Raw genomic sequence first — 18,163 nt, 5'->3', positions numbered from 1 at the left:
TATATTCTTTGAAAATGTTTTTCCTTTTCTTATTGTCAATCAAAACAAACAGGGTATTGTTTTTCCTACAACTAATCCTATATCACATGACTTCACATTTGACATTCACACCCCTGACAATAATGATATGCTTGTCCAATCTCCTATTTCTACTTCAGCTGAGTCACCCACCATAGGGACTCCTTTGGACAGTATCATACCATCCTCTAGCCCTGCCATTTTGCCCAATTCTGGTGCTTCCACCAGCCCTATTACTCCTGTCCCCGGCCAACCTTCCCCATCTATGATACCAACTAGAAAATCTGGTAGGACAATTAACCCACCTTCATACCTTCAAGACTATCATTGTGAGTTACTGACAGGTACAACCCCTAAATTTGTTGGTTCTTCCATGCAACAATCAGGTACTATCTATCCTATTTCTAATTATGTTTCTTATGATAATTTGTCCTCACCTCATAGAATTTTTTCTTTAACAATTTCCACAATTAAAGAGCCTTCTTGTTATTCTACTGCTATTAAAGACAAAAATTGGAGGTTGGCTATACAATCTGAACTTGATGCTCTCAATTCCAATGACACTTGGGAATTAACTACATTGCCTCCTAATAAGTCTGCCATTGGTTGTAAATGGATTTTTAAGTTAAAATTTTACGCTGATGGGTCTAACAAGCGTTATAAAGCTCGACTTGTGGCAAAAGGCTTCAGTCAAACTGAAGGCCTTGATTATTTAGAAACTTTTAGTCCTGTGATAAAAATGACTACTTTACGATTGTTGTTATCTGCTGCTGCTTCTAACAACTGGTTTTTATTTCAATTAGACATTAACACTGCTTTTCTCCATGGAGATTTGGTTGAGGATGTTTACATGAAAATACCTTCTGGTCTTCATGTTGAGAATAGAAATCTGGTTTGTAAAATCAAACGATCACTTTATGGATTGAAACAAGTAAGTCGTCAATGAAACTCTAAACTTTGCAACACTTTGATTGAGCTTGGCTTTCTTCAATCCAAAGCCGATTATTCCTTGTTTACAAAACAAACATCTGTTGGTTTTACTATTATATTAATTTATGTGGATGATCTTCTACTTGCAGGTGATGATATGAATGAAATCACACGTCTCAAATCTGTCCTGCATTCCAAATTTAGTATTAAAGATTTGGGTGTTGTTAAATATTTTCTAGGCTTTGAAATTGCAAGGAACTCCAAAGGCATCTCAGTTTGCCAACGCAAATACGCTTTGGATTTATTGGAGGACACAGGTCTCTTGGCTTGCAAGCCTTCATCCACACCCATGGATCCTACTCTCAAATTACACACAACTTCTGGCGATCCTCTTTCTGACCCTACTGTTTTTCGTCGTTTAATTGGTAAATTGTTTTATTTAACTCATACGCGCCCTGATATTTCTTTTGCTGTTTGTAGGTTGAGCCAATTTCTCTCTTCTCATACTACTCTTCACTTGCAAGCAGCTTACAAAATCCTACGATATATCAAGACTAGTTCTGGCCGCAGTTTATTTTACAATTGTTCCTCATCTTTAAGTCTGAAAGGGTTTTGCGATTCTGATTGGGGGGCGTGTTTGGATACTAGGAGATCTACTTCTGGGTTCTGTTTTCACATTGGGTCCTCTTTAATTTCGTGGAAGAGCAAGAAACAACCCACTGTCTCTCGTTCATCCTCTGAAGCAGAGTATCATGCCCTTGCAAATGCAACTTGTGAAGCACAATGGTTATTATACCTCCTTCATGACTTTCGAATTGCTCATTCTACTCCTGTCCAGATTTTTTGTGACAATCAATCTGCTATGCACATTGCTTCCAACCCAGTTTTTCACGAACGCACCAAGCATATTGAGATGGATTGTCACATCGTCAGAGATAAGTTACAGGCTGGTGTTATTCATCTGCTCCCTATTCCTACAACTAGTCAGATTGCAGATTTATTTACTAAACCTCTGCATTTTAGTCCTTTCACTTTCTTCACTTCCAAACTAGGATTACTTGACATCCATTCTAGTTTGAGGGGGGGTGTTAGAGCTTCCTAAATTCATAAACTTTCTGTTTTAACAGTTAGTTATTATTTAGTAATTAAATAATATAACTAGTAAACTTAGAGGAGAGTTTGTTAGGTCTCCAAATTGTAATATATAAGGAGCCTTTCTTTCTTATTTTGGAATAAGAAAAAACCATTATGTTGAATTACTTTCTTTCCATTTTTATTGGATGATGAGCAATTAACAAAAAGTATTCAATTTTAACAATTATGCGTAGGGAATGTATTAGCACCCTACGACATCCGTTAAAATACGGTTACCTTTAATCAATTGTGCAAAATTATATCAACTTAAATATATTTATTTTTCTTTATTACTAAATATGAATATAAATTGTTTTTTATAAATGTGATTTTTTTGAGATAAAAGTGTGTTAAAAAAGAGTGGAAAAAAAGAAAGTTTTTATTAGCGTGCTTGACAAGAGTGTGATCTTGCTCCTACGTATCTCTCGGTGCGATGGAGAAATCAAAGCTACGCAGTTCTTGGTAGAAAATGTGGATGTGTTGATTGCTTTTAAATAAATTGTATTTTGTTATTTAAAAAAGTTAATTTTGACGAACATAAAAAAAAACTTGTTTGATTTGAATAATTATTTTAAAATATGAGTTTTAAAACGATCGAGTTGTAACAATATTATCAATAGAATGTAATACAACTAACAAACAGTTGGCGTGCGTGAAGATGTGTGTATAGCGTGTACAGCTTACCAGCCTAGCAGGGTAAACAAAGATTCAAAATGCATAAGCAACAGATTTAGTACAAAACTAATTCAACTACACATCAAAAATCTCAACCAAAACTCTATTCATACGCATCAAAACAAAAATTCCACTTTTCAATAATAAACCTAATGAATGAGAAAATACCCTTTTCCGGCGCGGTGTGCTGATTCTCGTCGTCGGGTTGTTGTTAGTGATTGAGTATGTCTAAGGTTAAGGTTATGGGTTCATGGGAAGAAATATGATGGCATATTCTTCTTCTGCTATTACTCTATTTCTATTGTTTTTTGGAAACCATAATCAAAAAGAAAGGAAAATCCCCAATTTTATCTTGTGATTTTTTTCTTCCCCTCCTTATTGAATTTTTGTTTCAATATATAGACAAAAACGAGGAAGGGTTGTGTTCATCGTATAAATTAATTTTTGGATTTTAAACTGGTTTGGCAACTACATCCAAACTGGTACAATTTAAGGGGAATGATTGTGTGTTCTGGATTTTACATCGGTTTGGGTTGTGTGTTCTGGATTTTAAACTGCTTTTACAACATGATCAAACAACCTCATACACTTAAGGAAGATAGGAGTTAGTCTTTTTGATTGAGTACTCAAATGGCTAAATTAATATCATTTTAGACAGACGCACTGTACACGCCAAAGCAAGAAATAGCACACGCCAAAGCAAGAAATAGAGACTCTTTTATTTTAACTTTCTTTATTTCTTTTTTTGGTTGGTTTTTTTATTTATTTATTTATATTAAATGTAATATAATAAATCTACTACAATTTTTTATAATTTTTAGACAAACATATTTTTTATTTAAATTATTTTTATTTTATAGGACAAAATTGAGGTACTACACACACAAATATTTTTTCTTGGAGCTAAGAGGAAGATAGGAGAAGTAGGTGACTCATAATGGAATTACGGAAGTAATTTTATAATTTGAATATTTTAAAAAAAATATAAAATTTTAAAATGATTAGAATGTAAAAAATTAATGATATCAATTCTATTTTTAAAATCTCAATTACACTGTTGAAACTTTCACGACCCTCCCTAATTGAGTTGACGATGCTACTTGCACAACTAAATGTCAAATTAATATATGTTGAACAATTTATAACTTTGTATGTCACATGAAAAATAAAAAATAATAGTGTTTTTATTAACATTATTGATGAATTTAGAGCGAGAATATATAATTACATACCTAGTTCTTGAGGAGAATATTTGTAAACATCAACTTCATAGAACCTTGATGAATTGATGGGATCACCGGCCAACTTTAGCTTTAAATAATAATCGATTAACTCAACATCATTAGGGCAGAATTTGTAACCCGGTGGTAATATACTAAACACTTTGTCATTGTTTATAGTATCCATATCATTAGATAGTTGAGTGTTCATGTTGCTATCCATTAATTAAGCCTAAAAAGAGAAAAAGGCGATAGATGAACTTAATGAAGAGAAAAATATGAAAGCAAAGTGGTAAAGATACTAAAAGGTAGATGGTGGTATTTATTGTTGAAATATGAAAATGTATATTTTTATTGTTTTTGGAGAAAATTGTGAATCGTAAATTTTTCCATATGTCGAAACAGTTATAATTAATATAGTGTTCCTTGGATGATTTGTTTTAACAGTAGAGCTGTTTATAAGGACTAAGGTTCGCGGATTAATAGGTTTCACCCGTGGCCCATGTAACTTGTGGGTTAAATTTTGTTATCTTTTTAAATTTAGTTAAACCGTTTAAATCCGTGTATCGACGCATTGATATGCATTTTGTGTAATATTTTTTTTTAAATTAATAAATATATTTTATCAATTATAATTTAAACCAATTAATAATTTTGTAGTAATAATTCATATATATATATATATATATATATATATATTACTCTATCATATTTTTTTATTATATTCTTAATACTTTTAATGTCGGTTTTAAATATTAAGTTTATTTATCTTTAGCAATTTCTCATTCAAGTATGAGTTATCCACAACACTAAGATTCATCATTTGTTGGGAAGTCCAGAAAAGTGTAGCACAACAATAGACTAAATGTTCACAACACTTAAGAGACTTTGATATTATATTTCTATCTAAAATCTTAATACACTGAATATATGAATTATCACTATTATATATTAAAGCTTTATTTTATTTTTAATTGAAGCGAGATCAATCACTCACACTTGAATTCCAACAATCCCATACAAGTTATAACATAAAATTATTCACATTTTTTTTTTATGAAAATTGGCAGAAATTTTTTATAATACCAATTTTTTAGTTTTTTAATACAAAATAATGATTGCTTGTAAAAAAAATGCAAAATAATGCATTTTTATTTATTTATGATATGTAAATTAATCCGTTTAACCGTAGATTAACACAACTACCAGTCTATTTAATGTGTGATTTTATACGGAGTCATATCGAGTCCAACTCTATTAAGGAGAGCTTTTTTTAAATCTTCTATGTTTTCGAAAAATCACAACTTTATTTAGAACTAGATAACCAAAGGACAAAAAACTTTGTTTTGTCAAAGAGATGTACATCGTGAATTTTACGAGTACTTAATTTGTGTATGTCTAAAGTGTATGGAGAAGTGAAAATAGAATTTTCCAAAAGATCAACTACGTTGTTAATAATGTTATTATTAATTGTTTCAAACTATTATATATATATATCAAATTACATTCAAATAGCTATATTAAGAGTTACATTTATTTAATAACAGATGATTGAATTAATATTTTTGAAAATTAGTCGTTAGATTAAAAAATATTATTATATAGATTATGTTCATAAATTTTTACATTGATTGGTAATTAAGATCAATTAAGGATGTAACTATATATAATGTAACTTTCATGGATTCAGATACATATTAAATAATTATCGATTATTATTAAAATTTATAGATATAATTTATATTATAATAAATTTTAATTATTAAAATGAAACTGATTAGTAGGTAAGTGTAGAAAATAATGTTGCTATTATTTTTTTAACCTTCATTTTTTTACTAATTCAAATTGATCTCTAAATAAATTAACTCATGTGAAAACCTCTTTGATATATTTTTTATTAAAAATGTTTAGATGATTGAATTATGAAGTTTAATTGTAATTTTGGTCCCTCTATTTTTACCGATTCATGAAATCGTATTTTAAAAATCAACATTTTTGGTTCATACCTCATATTTTTTAACTAAAAATGATGATTTGACATATTTTAAAATGATGCGACATATAATTTTATGATATATAATAATCTAGATGTATTTATTATTCATATGTCATTGATTAAACTATAAAATGAATAATTTCTAAATTTGAAAATGAAGTTTTTATAAATTTTTTATTGTAATTTCATAGATATTACTCATTCTACATCATTGTATCATATCTCATAAAACATGTCACATCATCAACTCTAATACTTCACTTGCTTATATAGTGTCATTGAAGGTGTTACTCATTTTGATTTTTTTTTTTTTGTGGTCTATATATATTTTGTCTGATATAATTTTTTTTTGCTTTGTTTATGTCTATTTTGCCTGATATAATTTTTTTTATATTGTTAATTATTTTACCAACATATGCCATGATATAATTTTTTTTATTTTTATATATTGTTAATTATTTTACCAACATATGCCATTGAGTTTTGTGTATTGAATGAAAACTTCTTTGAATAAGATAAATGACGACAATTTATTAGATCATGTGACATAATTTTATTGGATCATATATGCCTTAATAGAATGATTATTTTCTTTCTTTTATTTATTACATTTCTTACTAAGTAAGAACTTAAATAATGTTCATGGTAAAACTGATAGAGTAATACCAAAGGAAACACGACAACATTAAAAGCTTTGCTGTTGTCATTATCAATGACTAAAAGAAGTGGTCTTCTAGTCAACGGTAGAAAGTCAGATGGATATATGCAGTTTGATCTTGAAAGAGAATTGGGTTAAAGTATTCTTTCCTCCCTTCGCATTTCACGTTGATTTTGAGCAGCGATGGCCGTAGCCATTTGTACCATAGCTTGAGCCATCTCAGCCATTCCTACTTCATTAGTCCCACTAGCACCAGGAGTATGTCTTAGAGCCATCGTTCCTGCGACGCTCAATCCAGCCAGTGTCAAGCATTTGCCTTAAAATCAATAAAGATGTCGTCTAGAAGAATCACGAGTAAGGATAACGCTAACTACTATATCCACACCAATGAACGGCAAAAGTCACAAGGAGGTATACTACAACTACACTATTATTCAACATTGGTCAGCTTACACCTAACTTACAGTCCAATCAAGATCGAACTGCTCTGATACCAAATTGTAACATCCTATTTTATTTTTTTATTTATTTTTATTTCAACCAAAATATATAATTTCCCATGTGATTCCAAACAAACAAATAAATAATCCATTGTTAAATTAAAATCCATCAGTATTTCAATTAGATACGTAATACTCAAATTGTAAGGTTAAAAAATGTAGTAATAAAATGAGAATTGGCATAGACTAGAGTTCAACATAAATAAATTTCCTAAAGCTGACCACTACTACTCCTAGAATTAAATGAGATGTTTCATCTATTCTTCTGAAAACTTTCCCGGTTGTGCAAGTAGATTAGGAATGTCATCTGTCCAAAAGTAAGGGTCATCTCCAAAATTCTTATCAATAAATAATAAATAAAACAGTACAATACCCACATAATTAATGACATTATTTCATTCAAATTGCCATATCTACGGTAACAATTAAAGATAACAGAACAATGTTTACGTAATTAATAATATTAGTTCATCCAAAACAACAACCAGGAAGTACACTTAAAATACAAATATATTATTATGATATCTGTATAAATAATAATAATCTTTACTCCATACAAACAACCTTACAATAGAATACCACGATATCTACATCATTAATAACATAACAGGACTCAAACAATTAAGAATCAAGAGGTACAGTAATAAAAACAAGTACAATATCACATATTAATTCACCGCAAACTAACAACAGGTACATTAATGAGCATAATATCCATGTCATTTATTATTAACATTGCCTCATCCAAACGAACAAATACAATCGTATATAGATTTATCAATACAATATATACCCGGTTAATAACATTATTTCAACCAATTATTAAGAGATACAATATATCATTTATCTATATAAAACATAATCACACTTAATTCAATGCCTACTCAAATCGATCTTATGCCTTAATCTATATGCCAATGTAATGATTACCGAATATCGTCTCCCCCGCAAGGGCTTTCGTGGGTCCTTCCAAGCAACACCACTAATTCGAGCTTCGTGGGTCATTCCAAGCAACACCACTAACTCTAAATCCCCGCAAGGATATGCGGGCTCCAACCAATTGTGGACGCACCACCACACGATTATGAATGAATGCATGAATGTGGACACTTTAATAAATCATTAATATAATGTGATACTAACTTATTAATAGCATTTCACATATAACATTTATCATTCACACATTGAAAATGTTCAATACAACCATTATAACAATGTATCACATTATCTTTATTCCTTACACTTTGAATATGTTCAACACAACCATTATAACAACATATCACATAATATTTATTTTTCATACTTTTAATATGTTCAACATAACCATGAATATAACATGTCACACCATATTTATTTTCCAAATTTTGATAAAAGCAATTCAACATAGTATATATTCAATCTCACAATTCTAAAATAATTACAATCACACATTCCAAAATAAATGCAATTATACATTCCAAAATAAATACAAGCATACGTATAAATATGAGTGTCGTGATTAAATTCTCACGCAGCGGTATTTTTGCTCCAATTGCACTACACTTGATGAGATGAATTACCAACTCCTTTTTGAATTCCTTCCTTTTCTATCTTAAACTCTTTGCTATGTCACACAACTATATTTTTGAATGGAAGACGTCCCTTTTGGTTTTTTTTTTTTTTTTTTTTTTTTTTTTTACCCAACGTTAAGCCGTGGGAACGTTAAGACAAGAGTGGGGAACGTTAGACTAGCAATGGGGAACGTTAAGCCAAAAAATGGGGAACGTGACATTTACACCCAAGCCATGAAACATTTTTTAACGATTGCTTTTATTATTAAAATAATATCGTAAGCAATTATTTCTATTCCCAAAAATAAATATAAAAATAAGATAAAATGATAGGCGTTACATAGCTGTTTATAAGGACTGAGGTTCCGCTGATTAATATGTAACTTCTGGGTTAAATTTTGTTATCTATTTAAATTTAGTTACACCGTTTAAATCCGTGGATCCACGCATTGATCTGCATTTTGTGTAATATTTTTTTTTAAATTAATAAATATATTTTATCAATTATAATTTAAACCAATTAATAATTTTGTAGTAATAATTCATATATATATATATATATTACTCTATCATATTTTTTTCTTATACTCTTAATACTTTTAATGTCGGTTTTAAATATTAAGTTTATTTATCTTTAGCAATTTCTCATTTAAGTATGAGTTATCCACAACACTACAACACTAAGATTCATTATTTGTTGGGAAATCCAGAAAAGTGTACCACAACAATAGACTAAATGTTCACAACACTTAAGAGAATTTGATATCATATTTCTATCTAAAATCTTAATACACTAAATATATGAATTATTACTATTATATATTAAATATTTATTTTATTTTTAGTTGAAGTGAGATCAATCACTCACACTTGAATTCCAACAATCCCATACAAGTTATAACATAAAATTATTCACATTTTTTTTTATGAAAATTGGCAGAAATTTTTTATAATACCAATTTTTTTAGTTTTTTAATACAAAATAATGATTGCTTGTAAAAAAAATGCAAAATAATGCATTTTTAATTTATTTTTTTTATGATATGTAGATTAACCCGTTTAACTGTAGATTAACACAACTACCAGTCTGTTTAATGTGTGATTTTATACGGAGTCATATCGAGTCCAACTCTATTAAGGAGAGCTTTTTTTAAATCTTCTATGTTTTCGAAAAATCACAACTTTATTTAGAACTAGATAACCAAAGGACAAAAAACCTTGTTTTGTCAAAGAGATGTACATCGTGAATTTTAAGAGTACTTAATTTGCGTATGTCTAAAGTGTATAGAGACACTACTAGAAAAAGCGCTTTTAGAGACCAAATTTTCGGTCACTAAATCAAAAAAATTGGTCACTAAATTCAATAGCGACCGATTTAGTGACCAATTTAAATCAGTTGGTAAACTGCTAGTCGCTAGCTGTTGCGACCAAATCAGCGACCGAATTTAGTGACCAAATTTAGTGATCGGTTTTTGAGACTGATTTAGTGACTAAAGTTTGAGACTGATTTAGCAACCACTTTGAATTAATTTGCTATGTCATTAGCGACTGATTTAGAGACGAAATTTGAGACATAAATTTTTATTTTTATTAAATATTTGGTCATCAATTATGTCTCTAAATGTTACTGTTCTTTTTTTTTTTGAAAAAAAATTCCTTACTTTAATGTCTAAAAGAACAATAAAAATATTTTTTATTTTATTTTATTTCGATATTTAAAAAGTTCATACACCAAAATCATATCACCGTATATAACTAAAGAATATAATATATTTAAGTAATATTTCTAAGAACTCAAGATAATACAGATAAAATTTTAGTTTAAACAAAATATATTAAGTCATAACAAACTACAACATATTGGTTCTTCAAATTATTTTATCAAGTGGTTGTTGCGCTCAATTACTCTGTTTGTATTAGCCATTTTTTCTCGAAGTTGATCTTTTATTTCTCATTTCTTCAAATTCATGTCTTTGTATCCACTCTGTTGATGAAGAACATCACCCACGATAACATAGTCTCCCTAATAATACAATAGATTTCATTCCGAGACCATATACTCGTCCTCCTTTTATTCCTGCAACCTCACACCACACATCTAATTCATTTGGTGGGGGAGTTTCTTGTAAAGTTGTTTCTTGGGACAATTCTTCCAACCTACGTTTAAATTTTTCATGTCAACATAAATATAAAGTTAATTAATACTTTAAAACACACTAAAATAGAATAATACCAACATAAAAAAAAATAAATAATATACACTTTAAAGTTGAAAGTTCTTACATGAACATATTTCAATCTTTTATCAACTCAATTTTTATCCTTGCCATGTTTATGTGTGTGGAGAAACAAATATGAATGACTAGGAGGGATGTCATTCAATTCCATGTAACAACATTATAAAAACTCAACATTAAAAACTTGTAAACATGTAATATTAATTTGCACAATAGAAATAAATTTACAAAACAAAATTACAAGAATTAATTTGCAAAATAAAATTGATATTTACACAACAAAATTTAACACACCATAATTATATAGTGTAAAAGTTAAACAATAACACAAACATTGAACAACACACACATTGTTTCCAATTAGAATTTTCCAAAAGATCAACTACGTTGTTAATAATGTTATTATTAATTGTTTCAAACTATTATATATATATATCAAATTACATTCAAATAGCTATATTAAGAGTTACATTTATTTAATAACAGATGATTGAATTAATATTTTTGAAAATTAGTCGTTAGATTAAAAAATATTATTATATAGATTATGTTCATAAATTTTTACATTGATTGGTAATTAAGATCAATTAAGGATGTAACTATATATAATGTAACTTTCATGGATTCAGATACATATTAAATAATTATCGATTATTATTAAAATTTATAGATATAATTTATATTATAATAAATTTTAATTATTAAAATGAAACTGATTAGTAGGTAAGTGTAGAAAATAATGTTGCTATTATTTTTTTAACCTTCATTTTTTTACTAATTCAAATTGATCTCTAAATAAATTAACTCATGTGAAAACCTCTGATATATTTTTTATTAAAAATGTTTAGATGATTGAATTATGAGGTTTAATTATAATTTTGGTCCCTCTATTTTCACCGATTCATGAAATCGTATTTTAAAAATCAACAGTTTTGGTTTATACCTCATATTTTTTAACTAAAAATGATGATTTGATATATTTTAAAATGATGTGATATATAATTTCATGATATATAATCATCTAGATGTATTTATTATTCATATGTCATTGATTAAACTATAAAATGAATAATTTCTAAATTTGAAAGTGAAGTTTTTATAGAATTTTTATTGCAATTTCATAGATATTACTCATTCTACATCATCGTATCATATCTCATAAAACATGTCACATCGTCAACTCTAATACTTCACTTGCTTATATAGTGTCATTGAAGGTGTTACTCATTCTGATTTTTTTTGTGGTCTATGTTTATTTTGTCTGATATTTTTTTTTTTTTTTTGCTTTGTTTATGTCTATTTTGCCCGATATAATTTTTTTATATTGTTAATTCTTTTACCAACATATGCCATGATATAATTTTTTATTTTTGTTGTTGAGTTTTGTGTATTGAATGAAAACTTCTTTGAATAAGATAAATGACGACAATTTATTAGATCATTTGACATAATTTTATTGGATCATATATGCTTTAATAAAATGATTATTTTCTTTCTTTTATTTATTACATTTCTTACTAAGTAAGAACTTAAATAATGTTCATGGTAAAACTGATAGAGTAATACCAAAGGAAACATGACAACATTAGAAGAGTGTTGCAAGAAACTCATGAAGAGAATAGAATAACAAGAAAAATAACAAAGATATAATAACCTTACCCTTAAATTCTAATAAGGGTAATTTTGGTTTTTAATATAAAATTAAGTGTAATTTTGTTAAGGTAATAAAAATATAAATCAAACATCTTCCCTCTCTTCCTAATCCACCCAATTCATGGGGAATTAAAAAGTAGATTTTAGAGGATTTTTACTACCCTTCTCTCCTAAAAATTAAACCAAACACAATTAAAATTCTCCCCCTTTATGAAAATTGATCCTCTCCACCATATCCCCTCTCCACTCTCTCCACCCCTCCATCTACATGGTACTAAACACACCCTAAGCGCCATATAAAACTTATTTCTCCTCGTTCCGTTCCATACTTTGTTCTTGAGCATGCGACTTTTCATGTAATGAACACGTTAAATTTCAATCCACGCAGAGGTTGTCTTGTCAAAGGAACTAAATATATGATCTACATAAATTTGTTTAATACTCATGCTAAAGCCTTTACTTTTTTTTGGGTCGAATGCTAAAAGCCTTTACATGAAACTCACCCAGATCAAACTGTGATATTGATAGAAATCATTTTTTGATTGCTATACAAATAAAGTGTATACACTATGTGCTTCTGAAGTGAGACGTGAAGCTCTTGCTTATCTTCATATAATTCACAACTGAGCCGCGTCTGTATGTATATTTTCAGGAGAAACATCCGCAGAAAAGATGAAGTACTTAGTTGCACCAAAAATACCGGCTAGATGCCGTATTACACTTTGATACGAGTAGCTTGGGGGTAGGACAGGTGTTGGAAGAGAAGGGACACATGTTGGAAGGAATTCGTTTTTATTGTAAACTGGTGCATAGAAGGTCAACACTGTCTGGCAAAATATGAATCTGCACAAGGTAGGAAACAAAAAGATAGGTTTGATTAGTCGGTCAAAGACAAACTATGCTTGTTGGAGGAAGAGAACAAACTTAGCATGTGCCATAACAAACTTTATCCCGTAATTTCGAAGCATGGTGTAAAATAAATTCAACTCAGATTTTTCAGCATAAAATAGAATTTCCAAACACTCTGTTTTTAGCCATGGAAATTCTGTTTTATGCTGAAAAATCTGAGTTGAATTTCTTTTAGTTATTTGTTTATTTAAACTAAAATATCTTAATTTTGATAAGATTATTTGAACAAGTACTTCATGCAAGCATTTAATTTATAATTCCTTCAGAAAGATTACTGCATTTGGATATAAACTGACGTAAGTACTACGTACATATGTAACAGTCCATTTTATTCTACAAAATAAGGATATTCAAATTCTAGCTCAACAAACGAGAGAGAAAAACTTCAATATTGCACATTGCACAGTAGTAAATCAGTGCTTCATTTTTAATAACGGCCCTAACAATTTTAAAAACTGTGATAATTAACAATAATGAAGTAATGAACAATGACAGAAGCACAATGGAAGGATAAAAGACAGTAATTCTCACAGATTGTATGGAAGTGCAGTTTGGAACAGGGAACTCAGAAGAACTATGGGAAATAACAATAACAATAGATATCAGAACAGAAATGAAGACAAACTTTACCTCAAAAGAAGTCTCCTTATGAAGGGATCGCCTAAAACCTGTCCCCAAACAGAATCAAGCATGTCTGATGATGCCAACGCCAATCCCCAGTTATTTAATGCTGATGAGAGTACCATTTCAGCTTTATTGTACAAGTCCTGAAATCAAATTAAAGTTGCTGAATGCGGAAGGACAGAGCATAGAAACTTCCCACTTACAGAAAATGAAAGAATATAAAGAAACAAAAAAATAAAAAACAAGAAATCGCTAGCATGAAGCAAAACTAAGGCATTAATATCAGACCAAATCAATATCAGAGCCTGAAAATCCTAGCAGCACACAAAAAGCTTGCAGCGGAGCTGTAAGGAACATGGTGAATAGGCTCCCATTTGAAGAATGTGAGCAATCAGACGCAATAGGAGGCAAACAGCTTGGAGAAAGGAGCATTGCCACTGATTCTCCTTTTTTTGCTCCTGTTATGACCTGCATGTTGTATTGATTGCTTGTTAAGTGTGTTGTTGGATATGAATAGGCAAATTTTAATCATGAATAACACCAAAATTGTTAAACATACTTGAAATAACCAATTGTACCATGCCTTTATCAAACTTATATAGATTTACATACTCTTAAGAAAACATATTTGCCAATTCTCCTTTTTCATTGAATATTTGGTGTTCCTTTGATATCACAACACCACATCATTGTAGGCACTGCACTACTATTGTAAAATCATGCCACCTAGCTGTCAATTCATGATTTTTTTTCTTTCTAAATCCCTATATGTTATACTAGCATTCAAGAACTATTATCAAGCTTAATATTTTCAGCAACAAGTATGATATTGCAGCCTCATCAATTCTCACCTAATTATAGGGTAAAATTGGCATATGTAAACTTCTACATATACAAGTGATAAATTCAATAATCATTTTCAAACAAAAACCAAGAGAAAAATGAGTGAAGTTGTAGGGCTTGCCTTAAAAGCTTTGCTGTTGTCATTATCAATGACTAAAAGAAGTGGTCTTCTAGTAAACGGTAGAAAGTCAGATGGATATATGCAGTTTGATCCTGAAAGAGAATTGGGTTAAAGTAGTCTTGATTCCAGTAAAACCATGTATATTAAGAGAATTCAATATCATCATAATGCATATTTATGATCTTGAGGACTGTTAATATGATACAAGATTTTTTCAATCAATACCTATGACCATAACTAATGTTATATCCTTGGGTTTTAAGTAAGTCCTCTCTTCAATCTGCTTGGACCTATTTAGGCAAATTAAAACACCAAATGACTCCAAACTATTTATGAAAGGAACCAATTTAAATAATTAACAGTCAACACACTTCACATTGTATGGGTTCATAAATAGAACCACTACAACCATTGGTATAAAACTGAACCAATTAGCCTAACAGCTTGAGAAGCTAGGTGGAGGACAAGGAATGGTTTTAAGTCTTTAATACATCCTCTTATGTAAGAGCCACTAAAGACCTGAAGCAGGGACAATACACAAGCTCACTTTATGCCAAAAGGCTCTAAGCACATAAAGAGTGAGGAAATATGTCAGACAATAAGCACTTTCCTATGCAATAACTAAATTAACAAAGGGCTCTAAACACATTAAGAGTTTCAACAAAACCAGAGCTAATAACGTAGCAGGCAGTAAAAAATTTCCCATAAAATGTACCTCTATCTCCACGGGGACCAAGGTGTATACAACCAGATTCATTATGCACAGCACCACAAGATCCTGCATTTCATGTAGAAAGTAGACTTCACCTTTCAGTAAAGGAACTTTATTGACATAAAAGTAAAATATAACCTGCACATTTCATGGTTGTAGTCCTAGTTAATAGAGGATATCTAACCTGAAGCTGACAAATATACAAGGAGAATACCATCCGATGGAAGCTCCTCACAAATTGTGGCAAGAACCTAGCCATTAAAATGAAAAAAACAATATTATACTTGTAACATCCTATAAATAAATAAAAAAAATATAATTAGAAATAGGCATTGCAATACTCAAATAATTTGCAAATCTGGAAGAAGAAAACAGGAAGAAATAGTCACACTGATATTATGAACCCCTTTTCTTTCAGTTGCAAAACAAGAACATATATCTTTTCATACTTACAGCTATGAAATGTGTCAGCGAAGGACGGTATAATATAGCTTTTCGAGGGTTTGCTGGCAACGTAGGATCGGCAATATCTTGTAAGTAACTGATACGACCAGTCCCAGTTGCCCCATTCTGACTAAGTTTTGAACCACTAGACTGATAAAATGAGCCACTGGGTTCCCACTCCAGACATTGAAGCATCCTAAAAGTGTCAATAGTGAGCTCTGAAAACTTAACCTGTTCAGTAATCATCACATTCACATTTAATAACAACAATATTAAAAAAAAAAGTTGAAGAAAAGTGTTGTAATGTATACTCCTTTCATCTTATACTAATTGTTAATCTCATACATTATTTATCATTATGAAGCAGTATTTACATTTTTCCACCAATATACCACTATTTATTGTATTTCAAACCCCTAACTACTTCACTAACTAGTATGTTAATAATCAGAGTATTTTAGTAAATGAAACTCAATTTATGATAGAAGTTAGTACACTCAACAACTTTCTTAAGAAGTGCACATAACCTTAAAATACATTTCAAGTAAGACGTAGGGAGTAACTACCTCATTATGGTGGAAGCTACTCAATACAGCATCTCGCAATTTCAAATTTCGCTTGGCGTTAGCAGCAGGAACATGCGGCAAATTATCAGGATGAGAATCCAAAACCAAACTATACCTCAAGGGTCTGACATTCATAAAAGCAGTATCGAGTTTCAAAAACCTCCCGATTTCAAGAACAACAAGCTTCCATTCTTTAAAATCAGCATCCTGAAACACTCTCTTGCATTCATCAACCAACACTTTAAGCTGATTAACCAATATCTGCAACATTTCCCTCCGATTCAAAAGCAAACAAACGGTTAAAAACCTAGCTAAGAATCTCAATTGTTTGTTTGCAATGTTAAGATCCTGAAACAAACCGTCTTTGAAATAATCGCGAGTGAAAATTGCTTCATAGAAAATGTAAGATTCAGATAGGTAATTGAAATCAGAAGTTCGCATGTATTGACCGAAATAGAGTTGACCAATTCGAGATGCGATATCGCCAATCTCCCATCTCTTTAATCCAGCTTCAACTAGCTTGTGACGATTTTCTTGTTGAAATTTCCATAATTGTGTGTAGACTTTGAAGACTTTACAGAAATATGTATCATGCCTATAAATAATAATAATAATAATAATAATATTAAGATTGATACGTTGTGTAAGGAATGATGAAGAATGTGAATGAGGAATTAATTAGGGTTTTGAACCTGCTGCGTTGGTAATAAGGTAAGTCTCTGATTTTGGAGAATTTTTTGTCGGCTTTGTCCACGAGAGTCCAGAAAATCTCGCTAACTGGGATGTTACTGTTTAGCTGCTGTTGTTGTTGCTGCGACATTTTCTTTTTCTTTTTCTTCTTCTTCTTCCACACTCTGAGCTCTGAGACTATACCCTTCTACGACGTCGTTTTTGCCACTGTCATCGAGGAACAATGCAAACTCTTTCACCAATCACGCTTATTATGTATGCGCCGGTACAGGATAATTTTAGTTTTGTAATGTAACAATTTTATAAAATTATATTAATTATTATTTTTAGTTTAATTGTTATACATTTAATATAAAAAAAAAGTGTTAATGATTTTAGAATTAATTTTGATAAAATCAAATATTTTTATAATAATTTAACAATTATAATTAATTAATAATATAAAATCTCTTTATACATGTATATAACTTATATATTTTTTTAATAAAGTCAACGGTTTATTAGTAGTTACTAGTCATTATAAATGTATAGTAGGGAAAAAATATTTGAAAATGAAATTGTTTAATGGGTTAAAATTAGAATTAATTAATTAATTATTTTAGAAGGAGTTTATATTGTTGAAATGATACTTAATAAAAAAAAGATAATACTTAATTTGAAAATGTGAGAGTAATAGAGTAAAG

At 29.7% G+C, this 18,163-nt stretch overlaps 2 protein-coding genes across 2 annotated transcripts in view; one reads left to right on the top strand and one right to left on the bottom strand.

The window, feature by feature from the left end:
• LOC140918875 (uncharacterized) overlaps positions 1-2,050 on the top strand; it is a 4,820-nt gene extending 2,770 nt beyond the window's left edge. The window contains exons 6-7 of the mRNA XM_073363685.1: positions 53-949; positions 995-2,050. Of these exons, the coding sequence (XP_073219786.1) occupies positions 53-949; positions 995-2,050 (1,953 nt within the window). The remainder of the gene's footprint in view (positions 1-52; positions 950-994) is intronic.
• A 10,515-nt stretch (positions 2,051-12,565) lies between these two features.
• Positions 12,566-17,735, bottom strand: LOC101494326 (uncharacterized). Its single transcript, XM_004510118.4, has 9 exons — positions 17,483-17,735; positions 16,791-17,385; positions 16,234-16,455; positions 15,965-16,031; positions 15,784-15,846; positions 15,069-15,160; positions 14,393-14,572; positions 14,111-14,247; positions 12,566-13,414 (listed from the first exon to the last, which is right to left on the bottom strand). The coding sequence occupies exons 1-9, from the start codon at positions 17,608-17,610 to the stop codon at positions 13,189-13,191; spliced, it is 1,710 nt and encodes a 569-aa protein (XP_004510175.1). The 5' UTR covers positions 17,611-17,735; the 3' UTR covers positions 12,566-13,188.
• Between the last annotated feature and the right edge of the window lie 428 nt (positions 17,736-18,163).

This window comes from Cicer arietinum, chromosome 7 (assembly GCF_000331145.2).
Source record: "Cicer arietinum cultivar CDC Frontier isolate Library 1 chromosome 7, Cicar.CDCFrontier_v2.0, whole genome shotgun sequence".
In the NCBI taxonomy this organism is placed as follows: domain Eukaryota; kingdom Viridiplantae; phylum Streptophyta; class Magnoliopsida; order Fabales; family Fabaceae; genus Cicer; species Cicer arietinum.
Note: the sequence above shows the minus strand (reverse complement) of the source record. Positions and strands in the feature narration are given on the sequence as shown.